The sequence below is a fragment of the Eleginops maclovinus genome, chromosome 20, assembly GCF_036324505.1.
Source record: "Eleginops maclovinus isolate JMC-PN-2008 ecotype Puerto Natales chromosome 20, JC_Emac_rtc_rv5, whole genome shotgun sequence".
In the NCBI taxonomy this organism is placed as follows: Eukaryota; Metazoa; Chordata; class Actinopteri; order Perciformes; family Eleginopidae; genus Eleginops; species Eleginops maclovinus.
In genome coordinates, this window is record NC_086368.1 from 6797617 (window position 1) to 6813920 (window position 16304).

The 16304-nt window shown below is 41.3% G+C and overlaps 1 protein-coding gene across 3 annotated transcripts; it reads left to right on the forward strand.

Annotated features, from left to right (window-relative positions):
* The first annotated feature begins 1514 nt into the window (after positions 1 to 1514).
* On the forward strand, positions 1515 to 15962 carry ccdc71 (coiled-coil domain containing 71). 3 transcript variants are annotated; one of them, XM_063910489.1, is made up of 3 exons: positions 1530 to 1642; positions 5783 to 5875; positions 12850 to 15962. In XM_063910489.1, the coding sequence occupies exons 2-3, from the start codon at positions 5799 to 5801 to the stop codon at positions 13928 to 13930; spliced, it is 1158 nt and encodes a 385-aa protein (XP_063766559.1). In that variant the 5' UTR covers positions 1530 to 1642; positions 5783 to 5798; the 3' UTR covers positions 13931 to 15962. The 3 variants fall into 3 exon arrangements, with proteins under 3 accessions (XP_063766561.1, XP_063766559.1, XP_063766560.1); XM_063910490.1 differs by having other exon boundaries at positions 1545 to 1642; positions 5783 to 5995; XM_063910491.1 differs by lacking the exon at positions 5783 to 5875 and having other exon boundaries at positions 1515 to 1642.
* The last annotated feature ends 342 nt before the right edge of the window (positions 15963 to 16304 follow it).

Below are 16304 nucleotides of genomic sequence, written 5' to 3' on the forward strand. Positions count from 1 at the left end.
CCACATCTTTCCTTCACACGGACTGTTCCTGTGGCCTTCCATTTCACAACTACGTTTCTGACTGTGGAGACAGACAGTTTAAACCTGTCAGATAATTTTTTGTACCCTTCTCCTAATTTATAATGTTGGATTATCTTAGCTTTCAGGTCAGTGGAGAGTTGTTTTGAGGTTCCCATCTTGCCACTCCCTAAGAAAGAACCTAGGCCAGGCACAGCCAGCTATTACCTATGTTAAATAGCCTTTTTCATGATTGGTTCCACCTGTCTTTGTAATTGAAGGTCTAATGAGCTAATCAAAGCAATTTTGTGCAGCAACCTGTCAGCTATAAATCCGTACAGGTGTTGAAATGAATGCTATTTATAAGGGTGCCCAAACTTTGGCACATCCCATTTTTTGCATTTTATTTTATTATAATAAAACTATGTAATGCTACCCTAAGAATTTTGGTCTGGAAAACACTAAAACGTCTACATCTTTGTAGGAAAACAAATGTTGTTGCTGTGATCTTCTAAAGGAAAAGCAAATTGTCATGAAATCTCAGAGGGGTGCCCAAACTTTTGCATACCACTGTATATAACAGGTTTCCCTGAAATTTAGTATTTTTCTTAACTGTGTAAATATCAAATGTTAGCAAAATTAATAAGATGTAAAATTACATTAGACCAAGCCTACTTTGGAAACAGGAAGTGTCTACCATATCACACCATTGACATCACTTGAAATGCGACACATTTAGCTAAAGAGCATCTTTAGTTATACTAATAAAAATGCATTAAAATGGCTTTCTAACAAGGTGACAAAGTGACACCCAATTTTCCAGTAGGGATCCCAACACAGACGTAAGGGTGTCGAATTTTGTAGCGTTGTAGTTAAGTAATATGCTGCATTTGCTAGTTAAACACGAAGTGCTTTTTCACACCCATAAAACAAAACTGCAATGCACTAAAACTAAATAAAAAAATAATTTCAAAGTATGCCTCATGATGTGCAAATACTGTATCTCTGTAGCCCAAATAATATTGCAACGCTGTTGTTGAGTAGACTTTATGCTGCATAATTTCATATGCAAATTCCCTTTAGTTGATTTATATTGCGTATTAATAATTTCAATCAACAAAGTAACCTAAGTACACTTGGTAATGAATATTTTTAAATAAAAGGAGTAAAAAGTGTGGAGTAAAGGTATAAAGAGGCATACAAAATTCTACATACAAATGTATTTAATTACTAATGTACGTATTTACATTCCATTACTGGTAATAATAAAGGAAACTGGGTTGCTAGGTTTGTTGCAGATGCGAATAGATGACGTCACGTATTACGTTAGGTTTTCTAGGACCCAATGGGTACTTTCAAGAACACTTTGATATGGAAAAAACGAATGTTCACACTTGTATTGGATTTTTCTGTGGATTTTGTCTCAGATATAATTTATTCTCAGTTAAAGAAAAAAGAAAATGTTCAGTCACTTGTGTCCATTTCCTCGAGGGGGTTAACAGAGCCCGCCCCCCTCGCCTCTCTCCCCGGCTGCCTCCGCCTCTCTTCCCTGGTCTAACATCCACACCGCTGTTGTTGCAGCCATTTTACCGTGGAGAGACGGCACAGCAGAGACAGGAGGATGCCGAAAAAGCGCAGTTAAAAGGTAATTCCGCTATTTTATTCATTACTTTCATGAACATAGGTATCCTTCATGTTTCCGTTCCCGTATATGAGACGGATAATATCCTGCGAGTTGAGGGGCAGTGGCCAGAGGGGTGAGAGAGAGCCTCCACAACTAGCTGCCTAGACACAGGAAAGATTACAGGGAGAGTGTTTATTGAGCAAGGGTTGTCGCTTCCAGTTCACAAGTCCTTGTGAAAAATGGCGACGTCTTTTATCAAACCACTGAAGTTGCAAAAGAGCGTCTTCCATTTCAAGTGTTCTGGTGTGTATTCAACTTGAGTGTTATTGGCGCGTGTAGGGGGAGCTCAAGAGCTAACTACGTAGGTTAACGCAATTATTCCAGCTAGCCCTATTATTGGCTAGTCTGTTACTATTTAGCAGTTTTTATATATATTTTTCAAAATGTAGTGACAGTAAAATATAGGGGTTTGTGTGTAGGTTAGCTTTATTGACCTGTAATTTCAAAGATCTTATTGAGTAAACAAAGAGCCAGGGTAAAATAAAGCAGCGGATGTCATCTTGGTCAGTTGGCTAGCTAGCTAGTCTTAGGTATAACATTGGTTCAGTACATTAAACTGTGAAATACGTTTTGTGTCTTCCTGGCTAGCCATGCCAACCGCTAAATGAATTTGGGCCTTTATTACCCGGGCTTGACCGTGGGATGACTTGTGTTTTATTTGCGTTACTTCATGGGTCTGAATTCATCCGATGTTGGCTACTACAATGGGATCAAAAGGAGGCAGTTTACAAATAATCCAGATTGTATTGATTGCTTTATTATTTACCATGGCTGCCCTCCATTAAAGATTTTTGTAGTCGACTATTAGTCATCAATTCAGGCGACTAGCCGACTAATCGCTGCACGTTTATGATATATAATGATTATTCATATGATATATCAGTGGCGTCGTTAGGCCTGTTTTAGGGGGGCTGAAGCCCCCCTAAAATATTCTTGAGCCCCCCCTAAATAGTTTGGTGTTGAATTATAAAAAAAATGCTGACAAATTCAATATAAAGCGGCCAGCATATCAGTTTAAATACATAATCATATAACCTCTCACTAAGGACTTAAATGTGATCATAAATCTTTCAGTTTCCCTTCACTTCGTAGTCTACAGTAGAGAGCCCCTTTCGTGCGCTGTTATCCAATCCATTCCACTTGTTCAGAACGGCCACATTACTGAAAATCCAGTCCACGTTTTCCCTGCGACCTTGCTTGCGCTCGTACCAGCAGCAGCCATTAACTTGCACACAGAGCCGAATAGAACACAGCTAGGAGAATAGCATGAATGGATGGCTGAAGAATGGACATAACGTTTTTCAGGAAAGTAAGTATTCATCACTGCTGGTAGTAACAAATAGTTAGCTCCAGCCCCCAGCTAACAGCAGAAAGTCCCACATAATTAATGAAATGCTCCAAACTTGACAAATAAAAACCTGGCTTACAAACTACAGAGTCTTAAAGGATTTCACAGAATAGTCATTGTGATGCAGACAGTCTTGGAATTTTATGGAACTCAATTTGAATATGAAATATTTCCGTCAAGGTACACCATATAAGACTGATTTAACTTGAGCTTTTATTTGAGAGTAATGATTAGAAAGTGGAGAAAGCTAAGTTATATACACACAGACACACAATTATATATATCACATATGTGCCCAAAACGTAATCTATGCGACTTCAAAATATTTGGGAGCAAACTATTATTCTGTTCTGAGTGAAAGTCATGGCATTAGCCTCTATGGTGATCAGTTATTAATAGGGTTGGGCACCGAAACGCGGTGCCAATAGGGCACCGGTTCCGACATAAATGGTAGTAACGAGACCGAATAAGACCGAACATTTCGGTGCCAGACTTCTTTTTTATACTGCCCCCTGGTGTTCCGGCGTCAACTTGAGGTTGTTGAACCTGACGTCAGTGCCGCTACTCAGCACACTTGTTGATCAGAACTGAGTGAGAGGATCAATAAAGATGCCGAAAGTAAAACGCTCCAAGGTTTGGCTTCATTTCACATCCAAGGATGCAGATTCTGCGACATGCAACACATGTTTTAAAGCAATAGCATGCAAGGGAGGTATCACTTCTAATGTAATGAAACATCTGACGGTGCATGGAGTTTATTTAAAAGCCGATCAATGCACCGTGTTTGATAAATTACGTGACGAAAGGCCAAGCACTTCAACGGCAGCAGCCAGTGTCGGACAAATAGAGAGTCCCAGGCTGGGACTCTCTATTAGAGATGGGCATGATTAATCGACGATCGATTAATTGATCATTAAGAATTTTGTCGATGGCATTCATTTGTTGTCGATAAAATTAATGCAGGTTCTGTTGCATAGTGTGAGTCTTGAAGGAATGCAATGAATTCGCTATGTGGCAGCAATCAAACGTTTACCACACGAGGGCAATGTTTGAAAAAAAACGCCACAGGCCTCCTCAGATACCTGCGAGTTTCCGTGTATTTCAAAAGTAATTGTCAGTGCCCGATCTGTTCCCCCCGGCTGCACATGCGCGAAAATAACAAACTGTTTCCGATCGCCAATATCAAGCAATAAACTCTACAGACAGTTTCTGTAAACTACCAGCTATTTCCAGTTAGGTAAACTAACTGGCTGCCGTCACGTACCGTAAAATGTAGACATGCGTGGTACAAATCGGGCAGGAAAACGTTGAGTTTCCGCGTACGTCATTACGCGCATGTGCAGTCGGAGGAGAACGGATCGGGCACTGACAGTAATCATGGAGAGGTCACGGCGAAGTGTGGCGTGGGACCATTTTGATTTAAAAAATGACTCACAGCCAACACTGCGAAGCTGTGTATAAGAACAACTCGTCCACGACTCAAATGATGTACCACTTGAAAAACGCGCATCCGACCCTGGTTAGTGGCGGTGCATCCTGCTCTCGGTCTCAACCTAGCATCAACTCCATGTTAGCACGGAGGAGCTGCGATGCACAACGAGCAGAGAAAATTACCCAAGGGATCTGCAAGTTCATTGAGATGGATATGCTGCACTTAAGTATTGTTGAGGGCGAAGGTTTTCGAAAACTGATAAACTTATTAGAACCAGCATATCACATTCCGTCACGACGTACCATCACCAGACTGATAGAAACTCACCACGAAGAACGGAAGCAGGAGCTGTTAGAAGAACTGAGCACAGCTGAAAGAGTTGCTCTAACCACAGACTGCTGGACCACTTTAACAGCTGAGTGCTACATCACGATCACCTGCCACTACATCAGTGATGACTGGCAAATGAACTCGGTCCTGCTCACAGAAAGCCTGCCAGGTCGGCTCAACAAAAATCAGTAGACTGGTGCTGAAGTTGTATGTGAGTTACTGGTTATTTTTATGAAGCTTTGTTAATTAGCCTAATTCATTGTTAGGTTGGCTAATCTCTCTCTCACCCTCTTTCTCAACACAGTTTTTGGATAGTTTTGAGTTACAATTTTGCAAAACCTGTCAGACTAAAAGTATAATATATTTTTGGTTAAGTTATTGTTTAACATGATTGGGTTTTTATATTATTATTTTTGGGGAAAACAAGGGTCAGTTGTGTTAATGAGCACCGGCTTCTAGCTGCAAGCTCCGCTGCTCAAGAGCACAGCAGCGCATATTTTCAAGTTCAACCATTGAACGGATCCGGTTGAACTGCGACAAGAGTTGTCCATCTTGTAATACATCTATCAATGAGGAAAACACGCTGTGTTTTTGGTGTGTTCACTGCATTTTTAATATAGCCTATAAATAGTGAATTTTAATATAAAAATATGAATGATTAATCGAAAATCGATCGTTAATTCTCCCGACGATCGATTAAGACAAATTAATCGAATGCCCATCCCTACTCTCTATATTGGTTTATTTATTACTATATGTTACTTGTATTTATATTGTTAAAGATTTAAGTTAATGCTGTGTTCAATTTGGCCCTGGAAATAAAAGGGTATTGTTTTTTGACAACATGTGTGCGTTTTTGTTTTTTCAAGTACCGGTTCGAGAACCGTTTCGGCACCGGAACCATTTCAAAAATGCCGAGTAGGCACCAGTATCGGATAAAACCAACCGAACCAACCCTTGTTATTAATTAAATTCATTGTGTATCTTGAAGGTTCAGGCAGAAGGAGATGCTGAGGGAGAAAATGATCAACAGGCAAGGTCAAGTCAGCGAGAGCAACGGGATCCAGAGGCAGAGGAAGATCAGGTTACTACAGAGAGAAGAGGAGAGCAACCAGATCAAGAGAGAGAAGATGATGAAGCAGCTGCAGCAACTCACTCCACTACAGGGTTTGATTTAGCTGACAAAGACACAGGGCCCAGACAGGTAAAGCTGAAGAGCTACCCACAAGATCGTTTTGGTACGCAGAAGCGAGCATTTCACCACAGCTGGTTTGAAAAGCACAACTGGTTAGAATATTTAGTCAACCAGAATACCGCTCTCTGCTTCCCATGTAGAGTGTTTGGCAAAAACATCAAACATGATAGTTTGGTCAGTAGTGGAAGAACTGGAAGAACGTTTTAGTCATCTTTGGCAAGCATGAAATGGCACAAACACATAAGGACAGTGTTGTTGCATGGAACGTTGCACAGATGATAGCATCTGCAAATGTGAGTGAGATAGTATCTCAAGTAAATTGTTGCAGTCACTTCTAAGTTAGGGAGACAGGGACTCGCATTTCGTGGCCATGATGAAGGAAAAGACAGCACAAACCGAGGGAATTTTCTTGCGTGCATGGAGCTTTTGAAGGAATTTGATCCTTTTCTTCAAAAACATAATCCCCCATCAAATGCTCAGTATACCTCAGCAACCTCAGCAACCTCCCAGAATGAGATGATTGATTGTTGTGCCCAGGAAGTTACTAGTGTCATTGTGTCTGAAACGACAAAGTCCAAAATCTATGCCATCATGGCAGATGAGGCAAGGGATGAAAAATCAGAGCAGTTAGCTGTTTGTGTCAGGTATGTGTCAGACGGCGGGGCAGTGAAAGAACGTTTCCTAGCACTTGCAGACATAAAATCATTTGATGCCCAGTCCATTGCAAAGGAGCTGCAGCAGCAGATCCAAAACAATGGTCTTGCAGAGCTTAAGTGTGTAGCACAAACATATGATGGTGCAGCCGTCATGAGTGGGTCCACTGGAGGTGTACAAGCACATTTTAGAAGGCTCCATCCTGAAGCTATTTATGTGCATTGTTACGCTCATGAACTTAACCTGGTGTTGTGCCATACTTGCAAGGACATCCCAGAGGCTGCGGAGCTTTTCGGCTTGTTGGAGTGTGTGTACTCTTTCTTCAGCACCTCCCTAGTGAATCATCATACGCTCATGGAGGCTCTGACAAGGCTTGGGTTGACAACAACTGAGCTTGTGCAACTTTCAAACACTCGCTGGGCATGTCAGTTGCGATCGATCAATGCAGTTCTTGATCTGAGACATTGCCTGCCATTTTGGAGTGCCTTTCTGCCATTCGATCCCCCATCGCTGTTGGTCTCAGAGCAAAGCTCTATAAGTTCTCAGCAGTCTACGCACTACTGATGTTTCGGTCACACTGTCTGTAACCGAATGACTTCACAAGCTCCTTCAGAAAGGGACTTTAGACCTGGCAGAAGCTTTGATCTGCAAACAAGCAGTGTGTGACACACTTAAGGGCAAACGCACAGATGCATTTGCCACAGAGCTATATGAGAGAACCAAAGCCCTGTGTCACACCCACAGTATCCCAGAACCAGGTGCTAAGACAAGGCATAAACAGGAGAATGGAGGATTTTGTGCTGGAGGCAACTGCAGGTTCACGCACTGAACTGAACAACTCAGACACATTGAAAAGAGAGTTACTTTTCCGTGTGTGGATAGGATGGTTGGCGAGCTTGAGCAAAGATTTTGCAGTGTAGATGCAGGGCTTCTAAAAGGCATCCAGGCATGCAGTCCTAAATGTGAGACCTTCTTGTGTGAATCACACTTGAATGAACTTGCAAAACACTACAGCATTGACCTGAAAACAGAGGAGGTTCTTGTGGCCAGAAACTTTCTTACCCGGTAAACAGAGGCTGGATATTCACCTGAAGATATATTGTCTGTGCACAACCTTCTTGATTCAGACATGTTTCCCTCTCTGAAGGCAACCATCCAAGTTGCCCTAACAGTGCCTGTAAGCAGCTGCTCATGTGAAAGGTCCTTTAGTGCAGGCATCAATGTAATAGGGTGTCCAGTTGTTTAGGTGCGAGATAGTGACAGTGCATGCTATGTCAGCTTGAAAAATGGAGCTTAGTCAAAGATCGAAGTATGGCTACACATCAGTAAAGAGAATGGCGACAACGCAAAATGCAATAAATGTATAAAGCTAATTTACTGCACGGGTGGTTGCGCATCCGATCTTAGCAAATATTTAAGGCAACACAGCATCGATCTGAATGACTGTAAAGTGTTTGACATCTTGAGCTTTCCGAGCCCTAGTGTCAGCAGCAGCACCGGTAGCCCCCCGCTACAACCGCTAGAAAAAGCAGGTAAACCTAGCCGTGAGGCTTGCGACACACCGTTCTCCTTGGCAATGAAGGGGAATCTGAACAAAGACAAAAGTGAGGAATGTCACAAAGCGGTAACAGCATTGGTCAGCTCTTGAATCCCCTTCATTTAGGTATGCATTGTACAAAAACAGTTTGACAAAGTAAAACATATTTGATGAGGTTACATACAGTTACTGTCACTGTTATTATGTCAAATCTTTATTTGCAGGGGGATAACCAATGCCCTAAACCAAACATTTTTCAGTTTATCCCCACACCATTATCTAACAGTGACAGCCCACTATATCATTGAGGGAAAGATGAAACGGAAAGCACTAAAAACCAACGCAGTATACACAGCACAAACAGGTGTAGTAGTGGCTGAAAAAATAAGTGAAATGCGACATGGCTAGCTCCGTATCCCGCATATCCATCCAACCCTACCCCTGTAAACAGTTAAAACTGTGATTCTATTTATTTTTAATAATCAAGTTCAACTTTAATTTTGTACAATTTAATGATTAAGAAAGAAGGTAATGGAAAAAGTCTTGAGTTTGGTAGTATGCAGAGAAGTTTAACCTTGACAGAATTGTCTTCCCTTACTCCTGGGTGGTACCTGAACTTAAAATTCTACTATCAATTTATAAAAATGTGTTCACACTGGACGCAAAGCGAAATTATCGCGCATCACTTTTACAGGTAAAGTCAATCTAAAGACATGAATATCGAGTGACACAGAATTATTTGATATCTTTCAATTTACAGGAGAAATATTTCATCTCGGGAGAAATAACGTCTCGTGAAAGCCCATTAGCGGTGAGATTCTTTGTACAGTACTGAGCTGGGCTAGACTAATATATTAGATTATCTATGTCCATTCTTAGGCCATAGTTTTCAAATAATTTGCTAGAATGTCCTTGAAATGTATCATTACAAAACAGTGTTATCCCTCGTCTGTCTGCAGATAAGCAGTCTGTCTGTATCTGTAGCAGAAGCAAAGATACTTTGTGCGTTGCTGCCTCTGATTCATGGGCTGTTATTGGGCATTTTCAACTGCAGACTCGCCATAGATCTCCTTGGCCTGCGTTCTTTATGCGGGCCATGCTGTCTTATGCGCTATTTGATCTATAAAATTAATAAACAAATACTTTGATGTTTTTGGGGGTTCCACTGAGCTGTTTTTTACCTGATGGGATACGATCTCATTCCTTCTCTGCAGTTTTAATTAAAGGTAAACAGAACACAACTTATGTTATTATATCATGTGTGTGTGTTGGAAAATTATAAAAACAGCTATTACAGACAGCTGCAGACCAATGCTGTGGCCATGTAGCTGCAGACTCTTGCGTGTCTAGATTTCAATTTTTGTACACTTCATACAGTATGTACTTACTCATGTAACTAGTGCTTACATTTTTGACATATGTCGCAAATCGAACTATGCTTTTGGGAAAAATATGTTTGTTAGCTAGCTGTCCCTCATCATTAATGTCTTCCACAACAGTGAGATTGTAGTTGATTTACATTTTTATATTGTGGTGTTCACCAGGGCAACATCTCCAGGTTCTTCCCATTCTGCCATGTAGCCAAGATGTGGATCTTTGAGGGTTACGCTGCCGTTGTGTTTCTATGGAAAGAGCTTTGCTTAGCATCACACACTGCTCAAACTGTCAATCTCAAAATGATTTGAACTTTGACCTTGTTTAACTGATGACAGCTGTATGAAGTGATGCAAGCTAGCACGGGGGGTAACCATAGACAACGTCATCCAACTAGCTCTTTTCACCGCAAGGATCTATGCCAAACCTCACAGTGTAAAAAAATTAACGTACTTATGCAAAATAATATTTGCAAACTGCAGAAGTACCAAAATTGTGAAACCGTTTGTCTTTTTCTAACAGGAAGCTAATTAGCTCCCCTGGGCTCACTTGTTAATTAATGGGAGAATCAAGATAGATTGTAGGTCTCTTTTACAAATATGTTGATGGCTTTCTGGTATTTATCCACACGACAAGGGACTAGTTTGTTTGACCTGTAAGTATACATGGCTCACTAACTTCCCTGAAACATTTGAGCATTGCAGTTATTGGAAAATATTACTCAAAAGAGGAGTACATATTGGGCCACCGTATAGCTCAGTTGGTAGAGCTGTGTGTACTGGTCTAGGTCCCCAAGCGGAGGACCCAGGTTCGGATCAGCCTCGGACCATTCGCTGCGTGTCCTCCCCCTTATCTCCCCATTTGATAGCTGTCACTCCAATAAAGGTACTGGTTGTCCAGAAATAAGAATAAGAGGAGTGTATATAGTAGAGGTGTAACAGTTCACAAACATTTCGGTTCGGTACGTACCTCGGTTTTTCGGTCACGGTTCGGTACGTTTTCGGTACAGCAGAAAAAATGATACACACATACTTTTTTGGGTTTCAATTTTATTTTATTATTAAACTGAAAATTCTCTCAAATAAATACAAAATATAGTAAAATTAAGGTGCAGCATTTCAAAAATGAACTGTACTGTGCTATTCACATAAGCAGCTTGACATTAGGACTTGCTTGTAAGCTTGTACATTCATTGTATTTTCATATTTGTTTTTTGAAAAGTTAACACTACCTCCTTCAGTACCTCTGCCAGTTGTATGCTTGGGTGCTGTTCGTAAATGGGGGGAGTTTGCAGCACGTGGCTTTGCATGTTCCAGTGGCAGTCGGGTGTAATGTAGTGCACCGTTACTGTTAAATAACTCTCGGTCATGCAGCTCACTAATCCAGTAATGAGTGACCCGACAGACAACAGAGAATAAATTCATAACTAGTTCATTTTGTTGGACAGGTAGATAAAATAGCTACATATGGTCTAACTTGAAGTGTGTGTTTTGCTACCCTCACCGGTCCGTACAGCGGCGGAGCTGATCGGGCACAGCTGCGTGTTCTCCGTCAGCAGCAGCTGATCCTGATCACTTAAACAATAAGTGTTGCTTGGTAACGGGGTGTAGCAGCAAGTTATAGCGGCACTTAGTAGCAGCAGAGTGCTAGTTGAAAGGTGCTTGTCATCTTCCCTTTCAAGCTTCAAAAATGTATTTATTGTGGGAATTTGGCAATAAAAGTTTCATATTCTGAAAGCCAAGATTTTGTTTATTTGAAATCAGAAAAAACACCTGAACCCAAGTTTTTTTCACAAATCGACGTCTATCTGGAAATGAGCCGTTGCGACTTCCGACTGATTTCGATTGAGCGGGCCATTATTCGTTCGGTACACTTCGGTACACGCGTGTACCTAACCAAAGGGCCCATACCGAATATTTTAGGTACGAATACGTATCCCGTTACACCCCTAGTATATAGTGTTTTTTGTCTTGGACTTTGGCTGACTTTTGCCGCAGTTTTTTTGTGTGGAATATTTGGTCATTTGGGACCGCACAGAACACTTGACCGGATTTTTTTGGGGACAATTTCAGCCTTGTTCAGAATCAATACACCCCTAGTCTATTGTGTTATTTTGGTGCTTCACATTTTTTAAAATAATATTTGGCAATTTTCTATGCCTAGAGACTCGTTCAACTACCATGTTAAGGATTTCTTCCTCTTTTTCATTTCCAAATAGGATCTTAGGGTGTTATTTGTCCTGTCCCAGAGGTACTGTTTGCCATGGTTGCTAACGAGGCTTGTTTAGATAAAGTGTATGAAGTGGGAGATGGTCCCACTGGTAACAAGCCAGCCGGGGTCGTTCTCTCAGAAGATTTGGACCGTTGCTTTTTCTTTATATTTGCTGGCTTTGTAATGTGTCTCCTTAACGCAGCTTCCACCCGAGCACTAATCGAGCAACAACAACAAAATCCCTAGCCTTTTGGTTCACGCCCACAGTATACGTTCATGTTGAATAAAAAAAATCATGTGACGCGTATCATTAACATCTTGCGGTGAACTTAGCGGCAGAACCCACTTCAGTTTCTTGACCAAATGTATCAAGTGCTTAGTCAGAGGTTAGAAGGTCACAGCAGTCGAACCATAAATAGTTTGGATATGAAGATAAGGCTCTCAGAATACATGCAAACAACAACCGGATTAGTAAATGTTTTCTGTTGCTCGTACATGTTGTCTCTGGAGGACCGTGTAGCCCTTTTTTTTTTTAGAAAGGAAGACAAAAAGAAAATTGAATAGGATGTGTCTGAACAGAGAGGCGTTGAAGTTTCTTAAATGCAAAAGAATGCATACCGGCTTGTTAGCAAGAGCTTTGTCAAACTGGGCAGCTATGGTTGTTCTGAGTTTAAGGTAACCCAAGCAAAAGTCAACGTTCTATTTCTGAATGTTAAAGCGCAGCAATGGCAAAACTCCAACTATGTCTCATGTGCCTTACAATTATCATTTGACACAATTTAAAAAACCTAACAACATGTAGAATTTATCCTGGATAGTTTAAAGTGAACTTTCATGGACCGTGTTTCTGCCCTTGATTCACTTCATTCAGAAAAGTGCTCCTGGGATGCTGAGGTGGCTTATTTGTTAAGGCACCAATTTATATCTCTGTCATAGGTAGAATCAGTTCAGACCTTTCCCCCCGGCTAGCCAAACCTGGGAGAATGTAGGGTTGGAAGCCTTTTCCATACTGTAGAAAACACCAAGACCTTCTTGCTTTTCCTTTTTTTGAGTCCGTTTAACCAAATTCTTATTGTACTTCTGGCAGGAATAGACACATGGCTGACGCGGCCCGAGGTCCCGCCGTTGGCAGGCCATTGGCATTTGCCAATGAAGAACGGAGGGCGGTTCATTCCTGGACCAGAATCTCTTCAGCTGGGCACAATGTCCTATTGGATGCTCTGAAGATCCTCAGTCCGATGTCCCGTGACCTCTCAAGCAGTGAGGAGCTGGTAACCTTCCTGCAGGAGCTTGCTGAGGAGGGCCATAAGCCCACTGTGCTTCGTAGCAAGGACGTATACGGCTACCGCTCCAGCACAAACCAACCCCTGACTCAAGAAATGTTAAAAACATCCAACCGAAATATCAGACCCACCGCCAAGAGACGAGGAAAAAAGCCTGTTGCCAAGAAGAGAGAGGTGCACCCTTCATGGAACATCTCTGACAACCCCAAGATTCAAGGGGTTCGTCCTCCAGATCTGCGAGTGGACCATCGGGCCATCATCTGTAGCAGGACATCCAGTCGGACTGTAGAGATATCGCAGGAGCTGCAGATGCGACCCTGTCTGAGATTGACCAACATTGAGGGCCTGTCTCACTTTCATACAGCGAGACTCCAGATACACACTTCCTGGGACTCATCCTCTGAGGCACCCTCTGTTGCTTTTTTACAGCAACAGTCCCTTCCAGCGCTTTCAGGAATACCTTTGCAGCCTTCACAGAATGGTGGTGGGGCTCCCACCAAAGCTGTGGCCTTGTTCAGCCAGAAGAGCCTGTCCTGCCCAATCCGATTGGATGGTGCCCTTATTGGAGATTCTGCACCGGTCTTCTACACAAACGGACGGGCATTCCCAGAGACTCACACAGCGATGACCAGCAATGGATGGAGGAGCAATGGCTTCCATCAAGATGGTCGTGGCCCCAAGGAACTAAACCATCCGACCCGTCAGAGAAACGGTTGGAAGAACAAAAACAGTTTGAGGTGGAAAGTGATAAAGGTGGATGAATCTCGCTCTGTGGCTGATGCCCGCAGAAAAGCACAGAAGCTCCTACAGGTCAACTTATCTCCTGTGATTCAAATCCAACCACTCAACCATGTGCTAAGAGACTTCAGATACCAGAATAAATGACAATTCACCCCAAATCAACAAACATTGTTTTCTTTAGCAGATGTTAGTGTATTACAGCATTAGCCTGTACCTGGCTGAGCCTCAGTGTTCATAGCAGACGTCTTACATGCGTTTTTGTTGTCTCTGCTGAGTTTTTGGAGGTAGAGAAATCAGTCTGTCTGTTGAAACCCTGGTTCCTGACAGTGACACTTGGGATTACAAAGCATTTGAAGTTAGGTAATGATTTCTCAGCATGCTGGGAAGTTACTGTTGACCGAATGCTGGTACATATTTATGGTCTACTTTAGTTTACGCTAACCTATTTCAACCAACCATCACTCTGCTTTGAGTTGACCACCTGCGCTCCAATGTTGTCGATGTTATTTTTGGGATGCAGCATCCACTGTGACTATAAGGTCAAAAGTGAATTTTCCGCCCTTTAAAAGGGCATTGGGTGCTAGAAGTTGTTTTGAAGAGTATTTATAACTGTTTCATGTATAGTGCCGTTTGTTGGGAAGTATTTTTTACTTGTAGCACCTAAAACAGTGCTGTCTAAATTTTATTGGACGCCAGGATGAACTGGTGTATGAGCAGGGCGGGACTCAAAAGTCTTCAGATGAGCAGACGTGGTGGTTGGTTGGTCACAGCAAAACAACTGAACTAAAGGAGGGGAAAAACCGTTTAGTTTGTCTTCCTTTTTTGTATTTTTGTTGTCTCCACTGGAAATCAGGAGGCTCTGAGAGCGAGTACAGCAGGGAATCAAACCTGCGACCCATACAGAGATTGATAGCTGAATGATTTGTTTGAACTTCAGTCCTTCACAAAGTGTTCCTTTTTGGTTAAGTATTTTAAACTGTTTGGTGATTTGATTACAGGAACATGGAAAAGGACATTGGCCTCGTTAAATATTTGAATTACCAAAACATTTAAAGCTATTCTGTTTAATGATTCTTTAATTGCAAAAGTGTTCTCTTTATTGGGCTGGACCTCTGAATTCCATGTTTTATTAAAAAAAAAGTACAAATAATATTTACTTAGCTTTTTCCCTCCAACATTCCATGGTGTGGCCAAGCCCCCCTCCATAAGTTTGATTGCATTATCTGAATAAATGTCTTTATTTCAAAGGCAACACATTTTGGAGCCCTGATGAAAGACATTTGTTTTGCCCAATAAAATATGAGTGTGGTGATATCTGTCAACTTGAGCTGCACTTTGGTTTTCAAAACTCATCATAACTCATCCGTGTGAGTCGATGGCGAGAACACCCACACTGGTTTTCTCTACAGGTGCTAACTTCGCAACATTGGTGCTGAGTTAAATGACAGGCACAAGAATGTCCTCATGTTTCTGTTTTTGTGGTTATAATTGGAGCAATTAGGAGCAGTGACTTCCTGTGAAGTATTCATTAAGGAGCTGATGGCACTGCTGCCCCCTGCAGGTTGGGACAAGCATGCCAAACCATCCATTTTCATGTAAACATTTGTGAAAAACTCCTGTGAAGTCTCCTAAAAATATGTCTTTCCAATGCTTGGACTTTACCACACACCATGAGAATTGGGAACGTTACCATACAGACAACTGTAATCTTACTCCAATCACTAGCCTTTATCTTAAGACCATTCATTTACTATGAATTAAAGTTCTGGAAGAAGCCAGCCAGGAGACATTGATTTAGGATTTGTAATGTCAATTCCTATTTCTTTAAAAAAAAGAAGATGAAATATAAAATATTGAATTCTTAAACCACCAAAAGTACATGTACCAGGTCAGAACACGTGGACTGTTGCAATCAGGTTTAAATTGGAAATCTGAGTTTGCTGGTTTGAAGTTCATGCATTATTCACAAATTAACAATCTGCTCTTCTGGTAAATATTATGTTCTGGAAGAGTCTCTCATCTCCCCCCACCGATATGTCCGTACGAGTCTTGTTCATTCCCACTGACAATTCCCTTCTTTCTGTTAGTCTTGTTTGTGCAACACTTGTATCATAATGTATTTCTTACATGCTCTTTGAAAACTGTTTTTATTCAATAAAACTGATCTGAAAATAAATGTGTTTTCTTTCCCCCCAACTACAACATTGTTCATACCGTGCCTATCTTTCAGTTTCTGAGTTATTTAATTGAATAAATGTAATTACTTTTCTTATCAGCGTGTAGTCAGATTGTTTATGTTCCTTAACAATTTCTTTTGAATACCTCCTTGTTAACTTGTCCATTTAAGGGAAAATCATGCTAAAACATGATAAATGTGTCTTATGTAGCACAACATTTTTGAAAGGTCAGGGATTGATTTACTAAAATCATTTGATTTCTTTTTGATAGCTTAAAGACCTTTGACACATTGACTCCCAATGCATACCAGGTATAAAAACAAAATTAAACAAATATATTT

Excerpts from the sequence above, each read along its gene's own strand:
- ccdc71 (XM_063910489.1), top strand. The coding sequence starts at position 5,799 with ATGCTGAGGGAGAAAATGATCAACAGGCAAGGTCAAGTCAGCGAGAGC. Across the intron at positions 5,876-12,849 it reads CAGAGGCAGAGGAAGATCAG|GAATAGACACATGGCTGACG; the intron begins GTTACTACAGAG and ends TACTTCTGGCAG.